We start from the raw sequence: 15,582 nt of genomic DNA, 5'->3' as shown, positions 1-15,582 counted from the left end.
TTCATTCAACACAGTTATTATGTTCAAGGGAGTAGGATGAAGTAAAAAACTTATCTAGTCCTACCCCGTTATGTGTTTATATCTACTGAATCATTTTTATATCAATCAGTAAAGAAAAAGTAAGAAGAAGTCTCCATTAAGGCTCATACTTTACCCTTAACCGTGATATTTTTACAACTTTTGGTTTGTATCGGGATTATATACATCCTCACCCTGGCACTCTTAAGATTAAGATTAAGAAAACCTTTATTAGTCTCGCAATGTGTGTCAATTTTCTCTTGTATTCATAATGGATATTTCAATACCTTTCTCTATTTATCAACTTAGTTCTGATTTATCATTATATTTAATGTTTAGAATTTATCATTTTAACTCTGATTGATGTAGGTTGTTTGTACTATTTTTTTTTAATTTGTTTTTGAACTCGGCATGCGATTTACTCATTTTTAGGTCCGTTTTGAGATTATTCCACAGATTAACACCTTTGCTAGATACACTTCTTTGCTTGATGTTTGTTCTTGTTTTGAGTTTTTTGAATAAGTTGGTACCTCTTAATTCATAGTTGCTTTCTCGAATTTCGAAAAACTTCTGAATGTTTTGGCAGAGCAGGTTATTGTGTGCTTTGTACATTAATTGGGCGATTTTAAAGTCAACCAGGTCATAAAATTTCATCGTATTTAATTTGATGAATAGTGGATTTGTGGGTTCCCTATATTTTGATCTATTAATAATTCAAATTGCTTTTTTTTTGTAGTTTGAGAATAGGGAGTGTGTTTGTTTTGCAGGCATTTCCCCATATTTCCACACAGTAGGTCATATATGGTAATAATAATGAAGTGTATAATGTGTACAAAGATCTCTTATTTAGCACTTCCTTGGTTTTGTAGAGGATCCCTACGGTCTTGGCTATTTTTCTTCTTACGTTATCGATATGTGGTTTCCAACATAGTTTTGAGTCTATTACTAATCCGAGAAACTTGGTTTCATACGCTCTTTCTATTTCAATTGAGTTTACCATAATTTTAGCTTGGTGTTTGATTGGTCTTGTGCCAAAAACAATTAACTTAGATTTTTTCAGGTTAAGTGACAATTTATTTCTGTCGAACCAGTTTTTTAATTTGTTTAATTCGTTTTCTACGGTTGTCAGGAGCTGTTTCAGATTTATTCCAGAACAGTAGAAAGTTGTATCATCAGCAAATAGGACACATTTAAATAGTTTTGAGACCTTGCAGATATCATTTATATATAAGATGAATAGTTTTGGACCAAGCACTGACCCCTGAGGAACTCTGTGAGTGATTTTCAGTTGATTCGTTTTTTTATTGTTGAGTTGCAAGTACTGATATCTGTTTTCTAAATAACTTTTTATCCATTTATAAGCTACACCTCTAATGCCATATCTTTCTAGTTTTTTCAATAATATGCTGTGATCTATTTTGTCAAAAGCTTTTTTTAGATCTAGGAAAACCCCAACAGTAAATTCTTTGTTGTCTATATTAGTGGCTATTGCTTGCACAAACTCCATAACTGCCATTGAGGTGGTCCGTTTTTCCCTGAAGCCATATTGATTCTCACTTAACAGCGCATGCTTTTGTATAAAGCTATCAAGTCTGCGAGAAAATAGTTTTTCTAATATTTTTGAAAATTGTGGTAGTAGTGATATTGCTCTATAATTTGTAAACAGATGTCTTTCTCCACTTTTATAGATTGGAATAACTTTAGCAATTTTCATTTTTGATGGAAAGATACCAGCTTTGAATGACAGGTTGCATATGTGCGTGAAACTACATATTCATAATCTGCTTTGTTATTGTCATATCTATATTAAAGCATTCAGTTGACTTTTTATTTTTAAAGGTTTTTATAATATCTGATACTTCTTCTTGTTTTACAGCAGTAAGGAACATCGTGGAGGAGTTTTTTTCTACGCATCTATCTATTTCAAACAAGTTTGTTGGATCAGGAATTTGTTTTGCTAGGTTACTGCCGATGTTGACAAAATACTCATTAAATTAAGTTGCTATTTCTGCAGTTTTTTCCAAAATAGTATTTTTGCCTTTGATAAAATACTCTGGATAATCCATTTTTTAGGACTATTTCTGATTTCTTGGTTAAGTATTTTCCATATTTCTTGTGTGTTACCTTTATTCTGCTCTAATAGTGCATGATAATGATCTCCTTTACTGGTTCTTATAATATTTACTAGTTTATTTTTACAGGTCTTATATTTTTTTTCTGCTTCTTCAGTTCTGAATTTTACAAAAAATTTATATAAATTGTTTTTCTTTTTACATGCGTTTTCTATACCTTTCGTTATCCATGGCTTACTTGGGTCATTATACTTTTTGGAGACTTTAGTTAATGGAAAATGTTTATCATATAAGGAGATTATGGTAGACTGAAATACTTCAAACGCTGTATTTGGGTCTTCGTTTGAGTAGACCTCGGTCCAGTTTTGTTTTTCTAGGTCTTGCTTAAAGGCATCGATGGAACGTTGGGTTCTTAGTCTTATTTCTGTTATACGAGTTGTTGATTTAGCTTTTCTATCGAAATAATTATGAAAAACTGCAAAAACAGGTAGGTGGTCACTTATGTCATTAATGAGAAGTCCACTTTCCATTTTATGATCAATCTTATTTATAAATATGTTATCTATTAATGTGGCTGTGTCAACTGTTATTCTGCTAAGTTTCAGGATTACTGGGAAAAAGCTGTTGCTGTACATAGCATTTATGAAATCAGTTGTTTTTTTGTGTCTATTTGGGTTTAATAAGTCAATGTTAAAGTCACCACATATTATTCGTGTTTTCTTATCGTTGTAGTAACTGAGCATATCTGTTAGTTTTTTTTTGAATGTGTCAATACATGTTCCTGGTGTCCTATAGATGCAACTTATGATGATATTTGATGCCTTTTTATTGTGTATTTCAATGGTTAGACATTCCATTAGGTTTTCTATTGTGTTTGTCAATCTCTCGATTTTACTGCATTTAAGTGCTTTGTCTACATATATTGCAACCCCCGCCCCTCCTTTTTAGTTTTCCGTATTAGTTGCAAACATTTCATAACCTTCTATTTCCATTTCAGTTGTTTTATCTTCATCAAGCCAAGTTTCTGATATGGCAATTATTTTAAATTTATTGAATTTAGTCAGGTATTCTTTAATTTTTGTGAAGTTTTTATAGAGACTTCTACTGTTTAAGTGTATTACCGAAAGTGCATTTTCCAATTTTATATTAGTGTTGAATTGTTCATCCAGGTAATGGTCAGAGTTTGTTACCCTTTGTTTGTTGTTGAAGAAGTTATTGTCTGGGTCCAAATTGTTCTCGGAATCGAATGGCTTATAGTCAATATCTTCAAAGGGTTGGAAGTTCATGTTTTTGGGATGTGAATTTCCCGCTCCCACGCGGTCGTTGATGGCTCCCTCACGGCCGTTGTTGGTTCCCTCGCTGTCGTCGCTCGCTCTCTCGCCGTCATCACTGGGTCCCTCGTGGTCGCTGGCTCCCTTGCCTTATTTAACAGGAGCGAGCCATCTCCCGTTTCTAGTTTTAATATTGGAAAATGACATTAACAAACATGTAAATTTGGCATAAATTTGTGGATCTTCAAAACACGTGAAAATCACCAAAATATTTGTGTGAATAGTTTTGAGACAAACCTTTCCCCAAGGGATCATCTGTAATTTGGTGGCAGTAGGTGATTTTGAGATCAGAGATGGAGGGAGTAGGAATGCCACTAGATTTGTGTGAAGTGTCGAAGAAACTCAGGTTTAAAATTTTATTTTTGTCATCCTGTCTCACTGTGTCGTCTCTCTCCCTCAGGCTTGTGTCTAGAGAAAGTCCCGGCCGCTTCTCCGCTGCTGTCCAATAAGAACAGCGGTTCTCCCTCCTCTAATCGCAACAAAACTGAGCAAGAGCAAGAAATCATCACATGCTATGAAAAATCTGGAGACATTGCTCTGCTGTACTTGCAGGAGGCTGAGAAGGTGTGTGTTTGTGGACTGTGTTGAGGTGTTTTGAAGTCAGCGGTCAAGGTTTTGTTAGGATAATTAGAGTAGCAATTTTGTGTTCATGTGCTTTTCGGGCAATTAAAAACAAAATTCTATTGGAGAACAAAATGATGAGATTCAAAAAATGACTGGCTCTGGAATGCTGCATGACAACGAGGAATTCCATCATTGCAACCTCCTATAACTTTGTGATGCTTTTGGAGTGATGATTGTGTACAATTCCTATTTTTTTTCTCAGGCATTGTCAGCTGGAATTCAAAATCGCAGCCCGAAGCCTGGCCCGACTTCGCAGGACCAGGAACTGGGTTACTTCCTTGAGACTGGCTTGCAGAGAGCCCATGTCATTCACTTCAAGAACGGGTAAGACAGCAGCCTGCTATTACATTGCCATGTGTGTGCTGACAAGTAATGACTGATGCCAATAACAGTTGTATGTCCTTTTAAACTCACACGGGAACTTAATTATCTGAGGATGCAGTAAATTACCTTTAAAAAATATAGGCCGCAACCCAATGTCAGGTTGATGCTATATTTTATTTCCATGAACATAGGTAATTCCCCAAATATTTTTGGTGTGTTTCTTTACTTGGTACGCCAGTATGTAGAAGCTCTTTTCAATGAAATAATTTTTTGTGCTAAAATATTCGGGGTGTGAACAAAATATCTATTTAATCGATGTGTCTGACCTGCCATCCAGCTACGTCGCTCGCCGCTGGACTAGTGCACATCGATGCTGGGCACACATTGACATCATTATTTACGAGTCGTTGATTGATTGAATCAATCAAATTAAATACTGTAACTTATGCGCTTTTGGTGACTAGTTGACCAAAGCACTTTTATGGTGTGAATACTCGCTGAGATTCTACATACTAAGTGGAGAAAATTATAACGGAGGAAAAGTTCCTCCCCCACGCCCTTAAATAAAATCTGTGAATATGCAGTTTTGATAATGTTGAACCACTAAAATGCGAGCTGTTGTTCTTAAATGCATTTTTCTTAAAAATGGCTCAGTTCGGCAGAAAATGAATGATGACTGAATGTGCCATGTTGAAAACTGGTGCAAGAAAAGATTTTGCGTGTGTGTGATTCGTTCCCCTTTTCGCTCACGCACAAACAGAAATCTGCATAATTACATTTTTTAAATAGCTTTTTTTTTCTGAGATTGCCCCTCACGCATGTTTCTTTTTCATGCTTAAGTAACCTGACGCAAGGTGTCGGGCGATTTCGAGAAATTCTTCGAGCTGTTGAGACCAGGACGACACAGAACCTGCGCATGGTATGGAGCAGGCTGGAAGGTTGGCTTTTGTTAGGTGACAGACTTTGTTTAGGCTTCCCGTTGAACTCTACATCACTTGTTGTTTTCTTAAGCGCTCTAGAAATACATTACAGTCGGGTTAAAACAAGAAGTACATTAGAAATGGCGAGAGAGACTTCGACTGATCTTTGGTGCCAGAAAATAAGTGTATTTGTGTGTGTCTCTATGCACACGTGTGTATGTTCAGACTATAGCAAGACAGCTTGCCGAGATCTTGCTCCGAGGAATGTGTGAACAGAGTTATTGGTCTCCTGTGGAAGACCCGCCCACTGTGTCACCGCTGGACGATCCCACGCGACAAGGACACGTCCAAAGCAAGAAGTACAGCTTAAGCCGACGCCCACGCGTGTACTCGGGAGAGAAGTAAGTAATCATGTTTTTGTGGTGAATGGAGAGAATAAGTAGGAGGAGAGTGGAGCAATATCAGCTGTTCAAAATAATCTATTGTCGATGTTGCAATGTCCTCAATGTGCTCATCTTTCTGTTCTCTTTTTCCCCTCACCCTTTTCGAATCTCTTTACTCATTTCTCTCCCTCAGTTTTTTTTGTCCCCAGGAGAACACAGAAGAAGCATTATTGCTGCTCCTCATTAGTGAGTCCATGGTAAGACGTGTGCCATTGACATACACTGCTCCAAAGTACCGTATTTTCCGCACTAAAATGCGCACTGGATTATAAGGCGCACCTTTGAAGAATGGCCTATTTTGTAAATGTTTTTCATATATTGGACGCACTAGATTATAAAATGCAATCTACAATGCGTCCACTAGATGGAAATGTGCTCCTTCCGTTCAACTTGAGATGCGTTCATGACCGAGAAAAACGTAAATTAACGATTCCTTTAAGAAACTATGAAAATTGAATATAATGCATCAAAACAGAAAATCAAGTAAGGAAATCACAAAATAAATGCTGTAGCCCCCCGACAGAATTTATTTTGGCATTTCCTTGAGCGGAGTTCCAACAGAACAATCACATATCAGGAAAATGTAGGAGACTGGACTGTCTCAGAAGGATTTGCTATTTATTCCTTTGTTATGTACAGTATTCACAAACGAGGAAAACATACAAACAAACAAAATGCATTCTGTAGGGAGGCTATGGAATTCGTTTTGTGATTTCCTTGCTTGATTTTCTGTTTTGATGCATTATTTTCAATTTTCGTAGTTTAATTGAAGGAATCGTTAATTTACGTTTTTTGGAGGCAGTCATGAATGCCTCTCGAGTCGAACGGAAGAAGAGAAGGCACGGAGACTTACAAAGATGTACCTATATTTGTTGAGACTGTGAAAACCATTAATAAAGCGTGTGTTATAAAAAAACAACACCACAGCTCTCCTTTTTTCAGAGCTGCAACAAAAACTTAATTAATAAAGCAGCGACAGTTCACTGAACCAACAGCAAGTTATAACATTGTAAGCATGTCTCCAGCAAGGAGCCATTTTGGGGTCGACATATTACCATAATGATCATACACAAGGCGCACCGGATTTTAAGGCGCGGTTGTGAGGTTTTAAGAAAATGGAAGACTTTTAGAAAATACGGTAATACATTCTTAGTGTAACTTTACAATTGTTTCTATTATTTCAGGCTAACCGTGATGCTGTCCTAAGCAGGATTCCGGAACACAATAATGATCGAATCATTAGTCTACAGTCTGCCTCTGTGGTGTACGACCTGCTGACTATCGCTTTAGGCAGGAGAGGACAGTATGAGATGCTATCAGAGGCAAGTAATAATCCAGTCCTCAGTCTACTGTATATACCAGTAATCCTGATTGCTGAATGAAAAAGCCACATTCACAGACTGTCCAAAAATCCACCAAATGTTGATAAGACACAGCTGTGAAATATGTGAAATGACATTTAGTAGAAAACTGAACTCGCGTAGTCAGAGGCTTTAGCAATAAGCCCAGAACTTCCCTTTCCGGAACCACTTTTTCCAACTCTTACAAGGGGATCGTGTCTAAATCCCTCCCGGATGACTGAGCTTCTCACCCTATCGCTAACGGAGAGGCCGGACACCCGGCGGAGTAAACTCATTTCGGCCGCTTGTATCTGGGATCGTAATCTTTCGGTCACGACCTGCAGCTCGTGCCCATGTGGTGAAGGGAAGAACATACCTGTAGATTGATCAGTAAATTGAGATTTTCGCCTTTCAGCCGAGCTCCTTCTTCACCACGCCGGACAATCATCTTTGAAGAACTCACGACTTCTCGAGTCAATGTGTCGCCACTATGAATTTATTGTTTGGCACAGTTTTGACACTGGATGCCCTTCCTGATACATCCCACTCGTTTTAACACAGACACTGTCTTGAAATTACGGTCTACTGGTGTCAAACTCATTTCAAATGGTGGGCCACATACGACCTCGGTAGTTGTCAAGTGGGCCGGACCATTAAAATTATACCGTACTTTGCTATAAATAATCAAAATAATATATCTTTTCTTTGTTTTGGTCTAAAGAAGCACAAGAACATTCGGAAAATGTTGAAATTCAATGAACGTATCTTTTACAAAACATTTCATGAAGCACCTTACATTTCCTTCGACAAATAGGCAATTTACTTTTATCATTCACATATGCATTGAAACTGATCCCACTGATTGTACAAACTTTAACAAGATATTGAAAAATACAGTAATGCACTTGAAGATTAAACGAGATATATAAAGAAAGGATGTTTTAAACCATTTACACGTGCATATAAAATCTAAATGTAATCCCTGCCTACACCTTACAAACTAAGGAGAGTGCTATTAAATGTGTAAAGAATAAAGTATTCACACGTCCTTGATAGCGTCTGCTGTGTCGGGTCTGTCTCAGGGATGGACTGAGGCTGCTGTTGTCTTCTCTGATCAAAACAATGTTGTTTTCTAATCTGATCAAAACAGTGTGTCCCCTAGCGGATACTCCATGAATTGCACCTCACGAAAAATATTAATTCCGTGTCTTTTAGGCACTTTTTTCACTTTTAAATTATCCTGCGGGCCTGATCGAACCTCCTTGCGGGCCAGTTCCGGCCCGCGGGCCGTATGTTTGACACCACTGCAGTCGAATGTGCATGTTCTTAACTGGGATTTGAACTGTGGTCTATGTAAAAGGCAGCAATCCACCATGATGCTCAACTGCGTGGCTAACGTGTTTTTAATCTACCATCGCCAGTTAGCACACAGTTACCCCAGCATCGCTCATTGCAACGTACTGGTTGCCTCACAGTGTGCTCGTAAACAGCCATTGACTGAATCAAGCCTGTGCCAGCCGCATGAAAATTAGCTGCAATATGTGAACCGCTACATTGTCAATTGCTCCATCTAAATATCTCTTTGTGTTTTTTATTCAGTGTTTGGAGCGAGCCATGAAGTTTGCCTTTGAGGAGTTCCACTTATGGTACCAGCTTGCACTTTCTTTAATGGCTGCTGGGAAATCGGCTCGCGCAGTTAAAGTTTTGAAGGAGTGTATCCGTCTAAAGCCAGATGACCCCACCATTCCGCTGCTGGCCGTCAAACTTTGCATTGGACCCCTGCACTGGGTAACAGCTGCGCTCAAGCCGCAAACTCTGAAGCGTCATCCAGGTCTGCTTTCTAAATCATCGGTGATTTTTCCCTCATTAAATTCATCCTAGCTGGATGAGGGTGAGTGCTTTGCCAAAATGGTGATCGACATGGGGGAGAAAGCAGCCGAGTTTAGAGCCAAAGGCCACTTGGCAATTGGACTGGTTTACAGCCTCAAAGCCACGGATGGTAAGTCTGTGTGTGCGTTCATGTGTCCCGCAGGTCTGAGACTCTAGCCCTCATGTACAATTTTTTTTTCACTTACTAATTAACACAGATTTGTGCTTAGATCGTCCATATGCACGTTTGACATACAAATCTGTGACTCATCGTTATGTTTGTATTTGACCGTGTGTGTGTTCTGTGAAAAATTGTAGGACCTCTGAAGACAATGCCGACACACATTGCGTTCCAAAAAAAAAAAGTCCAACACAAATCTTTTACGCAACATGCGCACTGTATTGAAACTACAGTCATCCGTACAAACGAATAATCTTGACGATCATAACTTTAATCATCCATCCATCCATTATCCGAACCGCTTGATCCTCACTAGGGTCGCGGGGTTGTGCTGGAGCCTATCCCAGCTGTCTTCGGGCAGTAGGCGGGGGACACCCTAAATCAGTTGCCAGCCAATCGCAGGGCACACAGAGACGAACAACCATCCACGCCCACACTCGCACCTAGGGACAATTTAAAGCGTCCAATCAACCTGCCATGCATGTTTTTGGAATGTGGGAGGAAACCGGAGCACCCGGAGAAAACCCACGTAGGCCCGGGGAGAACATGCCAACTCCACACAGGGAGGCCGGAGCTGGAATCGAACCCGGTACCTCTGCACTGTGAAGCCAACGTGTTAACCACTGGACTACAGGGCCGCCCAACTTTAATCATGATTTTGCTAATAAGTTGACTAATGTCCCAAAGAACCATGAAAGTCAAGTCAACAGTATTTATAGAGCACTTTCAAACAGCCATCGCTGCATACAAAGTGCTGTACATAGAGCGATTTAACATGCACAATAAACAGTAAGACAAATCGGTAATAAAGGCGATAGAAAGCACCAAACAGTAAAATCAAGAACAAATCTAAGGACACTTCTCATCACTTTGACCCATGTGCTCGAATGCTTGGAACTGCAGTCGGTATTGTACGTTTATCTGTATCGATCAAGTACACATACACGCTACAAATCTGGAACATTTCATGATATATCCTGTTGACAAATGCCTTTGTATGGAGAAATCGGTGCGCGGTAATGGAAATTGTAGCGCCAGTCTCACAAGCGATTACATTGAATCAATACTGATTCTTTAACCTACACACGGTGGTGTGAAAAAAATCGGCCAGTGCACATGTCAGTGCCACCCATTCAACTTGTGCACAGAGAAAGGAACATTTATTGGTGAATAAAACCCATTGTTGTATTTTGCAATGCAGCTGACTGCTTTTTTTTTCTCCTACTGTCCGTTTCTCCATAGCATCATTGCGAAGCACACAGGAAGAGTATCAAAGAAAAGCTTTGGGAGCCTTCCAGAGGTTTGGTGTCTTTTTTTCCCTTCTTTTTCTGCTTCTTCTTTTCTACCCACGTCTACTTCAGAATGGTTTTCAGTTGGGGTGTTCTGATCAGGGTTACATGCTGCTGATACTGATACGATCATCTGCGAGTGTGATTAGCCGATATTGATCACATGAATTTGGTGTAAAATTAAAAACTTAACTACTCCACAGCCAAATTATGATTCGGTTACTGGTTTGACTTTCTGAACCATGATGACCTGGGGAGGAGCGAAGCGATACTTTTTATCAAGTTGCCCCGAGTCTGAAAAATAACAGGCAGGCCCCATGAAGACCAATTCAAAGTGTATTTTCACCAGTGGAATCAGGCACCAAAGCACCAAATGACACTTACTGTGCAAATATGTGCATGTGGCACATAAATAAACACAAAAACCCTGCTCCTATGTTGACAACCTCTCTGAATATTAAAGTACAGTACAGTGATCCGTGATCACACTCGTACTTCTAAACATTTGTATCCCAAATCATCTTACTCTATTGTAATAAATGGAAATCTGTTTCTGTCTCCCAAAACACCCCTTACCTTAATCTTTGTCCTTCTGCCATAGAGTCTGTTGGCAGTCGACAATATAAGTGTTATTGTCCTTAAGTGCAAGGTAACCAATATTGTGAATTAATGGTGGCTGTATTTGGTAAATATCAGATCCCCTTCTAGCGGTGGGGATGTAGACCGCGTTCATCAAGCTCAGATTTTGCTCACATCTCAAGATGAAAAAAATGGTCATGTGACGTCTTGTATCTCAAACCTTTTAGTCAATGCACTTGTTTCTCAAGGCGCCCCTGTATGTGCCGATTTATCAGAAGCTAACGGTTTGCCAGTCTAAATACTGCAGCTCTGCTTACTTTTGGACTTTGACGTGATGGGTGGAGAAACACTGCTCCGGGCTTGTGTAAATTAATACAAAATTCAAAATACAGTACCTAGTTTACATGGTACATCATTTTTGGATATAGCCAGCTAAAACATTTACTTGGTCATTACATTTTACACTTGATAAGTGGACAGTCAACCATAAAGTACTATTTGTATTTATCAAGAGACAATTTTCCAGATGCCCCTATATTTATTCATTTTGTTTTCTTACTCTCATGACTGAAGACATGGGTGACCATAAAATGGTCAGAACAAACTTTTTCCACCGCGACTCGGAATTTGAACAACGCTATTGGATTCTTTCTAAAAATCTGTCATTTAATAATCGTTTGAATGATATTTTTGAACATACAAACTTCCTGTGTGTTGACAGAGCGCAGAGTTTGTCTCCAACAGACCATCTGGCAGCTTTCTACCTTGCACTGCAGCTTGCTGTGTCCAGACAGGTAACTGAACCCGTTTAAAGTAAACACACACATACCATTGACCTTTGATATAGGAATGTGAGTCATGAAGTCAGGGATGTACATGAAAAACAGTTGTGTGTCCCTCAAATGTAGAGAAAACCTGTAGTCTCTGTGTGTGTCCATGTGCGCATTCGTGTGTGGGTGTAGATTCCTGAGGCGCTCGGCTATGTTCGACAAGCCTTGCAGCTTCAAGGAGATGATGTTCACTCCCTTCACCTGCTGGCCCTGCTTCTCTCAGCACAGAAACACTACCAGGATGGTCTCAATATTATAGAAATGGCCCTATCTGAGTATCCAGAGAACTTCAAGTGAGGCACACCCACACAATACCCACACTCGCATGATGCATCCCATTCAAGCCACAATCTGACCTTGTGTTTATGGATGTGCTGGGCATCCTTTAGCTTGCTCTATACCAAGGTCAAGTTGGAGAGTATGTGCAGAGGATCAGAAGAAGCTTTGCTCACCTGCAAACACATGCTGCAGATCTGGAAAAGCTTTTACAACCTTACCAATCCCAGGTATGCACACACGCGTCCATCATGAATCTTGACTGGTTGAATATTGTGGTCAAATGGAACACCCAGTGTGTGTTTGTGTGGTTTGTTGTGGCAGTGATTCGGGGCGTGGTAGCAGTTTGTTGGATAGGGCTGTAGCTGACAGACGACAGCTAAATGCAATGACTCTGCCAGACTTCAGTGACCCAGATACAGGTAGGTGCACAGACACGCGCGCACGCGCGCACACACACACACTCACATACACAAATTCAATGGTCTTGATTTTTAATGTATTCTTTGCAATGTTTTTCATTTTTGTAAATTTAAACTAAACTATATTCACTCGTAATCTAAATTGTTGTTACAAATTTGAAAGTGCCTCCTCGAGATTGTATGTTTCAACTCCTTCCGTAAATGTTCATTAGGCTTTAGATCAGAGTTCACAGAAGGAAAGAAGACATTGCACCCTCTGTAAAACATGGAGGAGGATTGGTTATGTGCTGGGGCTGCTCTGCTAATACCAGCACAGAGTGTTTTGAATTTGTGTTAGGTTCAATTATAGTGCATACAGAAATTATTTACAGCACTTCTTTTTCCACTTTTTTTGTCTGATAATAACCTAATTCCAATATAGAATACATTTCCCCCTCCCCTCAAAATTCGATACAGAACACCTCATAATGAGAACATTATTTTTTTAGTACAGTTATTGAGAATAAACAATTAACAACAAATCACAAATGCATACCTTCACAGCCTTTCCCATGAAGCTCAAAATTGAGATCAGGTGCATCATGTTTCCACTCATCATCATCCTTTAGAGGTTCCTGTATCTTAATTGGAGTCCACCTGTGGTATATTCAGAGCAGGATCGTCTCGAGGCACAAATTTGGTGAAGGGTGCAGAAAAATTTGGACAGAACACCTGTCGCCAGATGGAGAAGTCTAATTGACAGTTACGGAAATTGTTACAGTGAGAAAATTAAGCAAGCAAGTTTCATTAGTTATTTAAGAAGAATATTTCTGTTATACCACAAAATAGCAATGCCTGGATTTCATTAACTTTCACCAAAATCATGACAAACTCCAATTCCAGTGAAGGTAGGACATGTAAAATGTGAAATAAAAACTGAATATAATGGTATGCAAATACTTTTCAAGTTATATTCAGTTTAATAACCGAAGAAGAATATTTAATGTTGAAACTGATGAAAGTTATATGCATTTATTGATGTATTCTTTTGTAAATAATCTCTCATTTTGAATTTGATGCTTACCGCACATTCCAAAAAAGCTTGGACAAAAAAAGTTGAGGAATACTTAAAAAACTAATAATAATAATAGTAATAATAATAATATTGTTTTTTAAAAAAAAAGCACCTGATTGCAACATTTCACAGGTGAACATTGAATACTTGTGACCTTTGATTTCTTAAGGCGGCATCGTTGTGTGCCACATGGACACAGGAACACTTCAGAAAGCCATTTTCAGATAACACTCATCATCCCTCCTTATCTACGAGAGTCATTCAATAAATACGGTGAATTTTTTTTTGGTACAAGGACTTGTAATAATGATAGAAGCTTACTTAAAAAATATTTAAAATATCAACGTAGTCTCCCAGCACTGTCACACACTTTTCCCATCTGTGCACAAGCTTCCTCAGCGTAAAAATCTTTGGACTGACTTCTCAACCAGTCGCTCACAACACTTTTGACTTCATCGTCACTTCCAAACTTCGTGCCAACTACCGTGAACTGCTGAGGCAGGACAAGAAAGACATCAAGAACAAACGCAAGTGTCATCAGTCTAAAGGGGTCATCTTGCATCATGACAACGCAAAGCCTCACACCGTAGCCCAAACGGAGCGGACCATCAACGTGCTGTGTTGGGAACTGCTCCCTCATCCGCCCTTAGAGCCCAGACCTTGCCCCTTCAGATTTTCACCTGTTTGGTCCCTTGAAAGAGTTCACAGTAGTTGGCACAAAGTTTGAAAGTGACAAAGTCTGTGAAGATTTTTTTTTTTGTTTTCAATTTCAGTCTTTGGATTGACAATTATTTTGTGTTCCTTTCCTTTAGGAATTGCTTCCATTGGTTTGCTTATTTTTTTTACTGTTTCTGTTTTAGCCTCGGGTTCTTCCTCCTCGCACACTGGTTCAGAACCAGTCTCCCCCACTTCCCCCTCCACTGTATCCACGCTCTCCTCCCCACAGTTCTCCCCTTCCTCTCCAGTTTTCACCTTTCAGCCTCCTCCTCCACCCAAAAAATCTTGCTCCTTGCCTCCTCCCATGATGACTACCAAAGCCAGGACTCACTCCTTTTCGAACCACATCGCTCTTCGTCAGCTTTCCTCCAGCTGTAACGTGCTACTCGCTTCACTTGAGCTTTCTAGCATGGTGTGGACTGTGATGCCCCCAAAAGAGCACATTGCATTTAAGCGTAGATCATCTCTTATCTTGTCAAACCTGATTCTCTGGTGCTCTGTGCAATTTTGTTCAAATACAAAAATAAGAGAGTTCAGTAGCTCACGCCGAATAGCAAACGGACGGATTGCAAACTTCTCGAAACAGTACTGACAGAAAACGAACTCGCCCAAAAACTGATGCAACAAGACAGTCTCTTAAAACAAGGAAAGAAGTCGGAAGGCGGTAGTGTCATTCCCTGTCGCATATACATTCTGTTTCATTGCTCGGTTAGTGTCAGTTGACTCAAAAAGTGGCCCCCACTCTTATGGAAGGATAGAAAGCATTTCAGGGGTTAGTTTAGGGACCCTGTATGATTGTCAGCTGCGTTTACCCAATAACGTTCTATATTAGTGGCGATATTTACCTTCCTCATGACCAATACAAACGGGCTGGATGGCAGACCTATTTACAACACACAGCCAATACACCAGACGTGGCATCTGTAAAGCTGCTATTAACTATAACATTTCAGCCGAGAGAACTAATCTGTAAGGGTTGTGTGTCTTCTGAGTATTTTTTTTAAAATGTGACACTCATACCGTATTCCACACTAAAAGGCGCACTGGATTATGAGGTGCACCTCAATGAATGGTCTATTTTGTCTTTTTTTTTTCAGATATTGGACGCACCGCATTCTAAGACGCAATTTACAATGCATCCACTAAATGGAGCTACGGTCAAGGAAATGCCGACAGAACAGCACACTCCACCCTGATTTATATAGCGATAATCAGATGTCAGTAAAACGTATTTAATAAAGCAGCGACACAGTTCACTTAACCAACAGCAAGTTCTAACATTGACTCATTAAC

General features: G+C 39.5%; 1 protein-coding gene across 3 annotated transcripts in view; it reads left to right on the top strand.

The window, feature by feature from the left end:
- ttc7b (tetratricopeptide repeat domain 7B) overlaps positions 1–15,582 on the top strand; it is a 31,624-nt gene that overhangs the window by 5,618 nt on the left and 10,424 nt on the right. For 2 of the 3 annotated variants that reach the window (XM_052085696.1, XM_052085697.1), the window contains exons 5-17: positions 3,822–3,985; positions 4,248–4,369; positions 5,210–5,288; positions 5,515–5,690; positions 5,866–5,929; positions 6,917–7,054; positions 8,672–8,860; positions 8,954–9,071; positions 10,365–10,422; positions 11,712–11,784; positions 11,953–12,113; positions 12,210–12,326; positions 12,421–12,518. In XM_052085696.1, the coding sequence (XP_051941656.1) occupies positions 3,822–3,985; positions 4,248–4,369; positions 5,210–5,288; positions 5,515–5,690; positions 5,866–5,929; positions 6,917–7,054; positions 8,672–8,860; positions 8,954–9,071; positions 10,365–10,422; positions 11,712–11,784; positions 11,953–12,113; positions 12,210–12,326; positions 12,421–12,518 (1,557 nt within the window). Of the gene's footprint in view, positions 1–3,821; positions 3,986–4,247; positions 4,370–5,209; positions 5,289–5,514; positions 5,691–5,865; positions 5,930–6,916; positions 7,055–8,671; positions 8,861–8,953; positions 9,072–10,364; positions 10,423–11,711; positions 11,785–11,952; positions 12,114–12,209; positions 12,327–12,420; positions 12,519–14,432; positions 14,664–15,582 lie in introns of all 3 variants that reach the window. The other variant, XM_052085695.1, reaches the window with a different exon arrangement.

Source organism: Hippocampus zosterae, chromosome 14 (assembly GCF_025434085.1).
Source record: "Hippocampus zosterae strain Florida chromosome 14, ASM2543408v3, whole genome shotgun sequence".
Lineage (NCBI taxonomy): Eukaryota > Metazoa > Chordata > Actinopteri > Syngnathiformes > Syngnathidae > Hippocampus > Hippocampus zosterae.
This window is presented reverse-complemented; position numbering and strand designations above follow the sequence as displayed.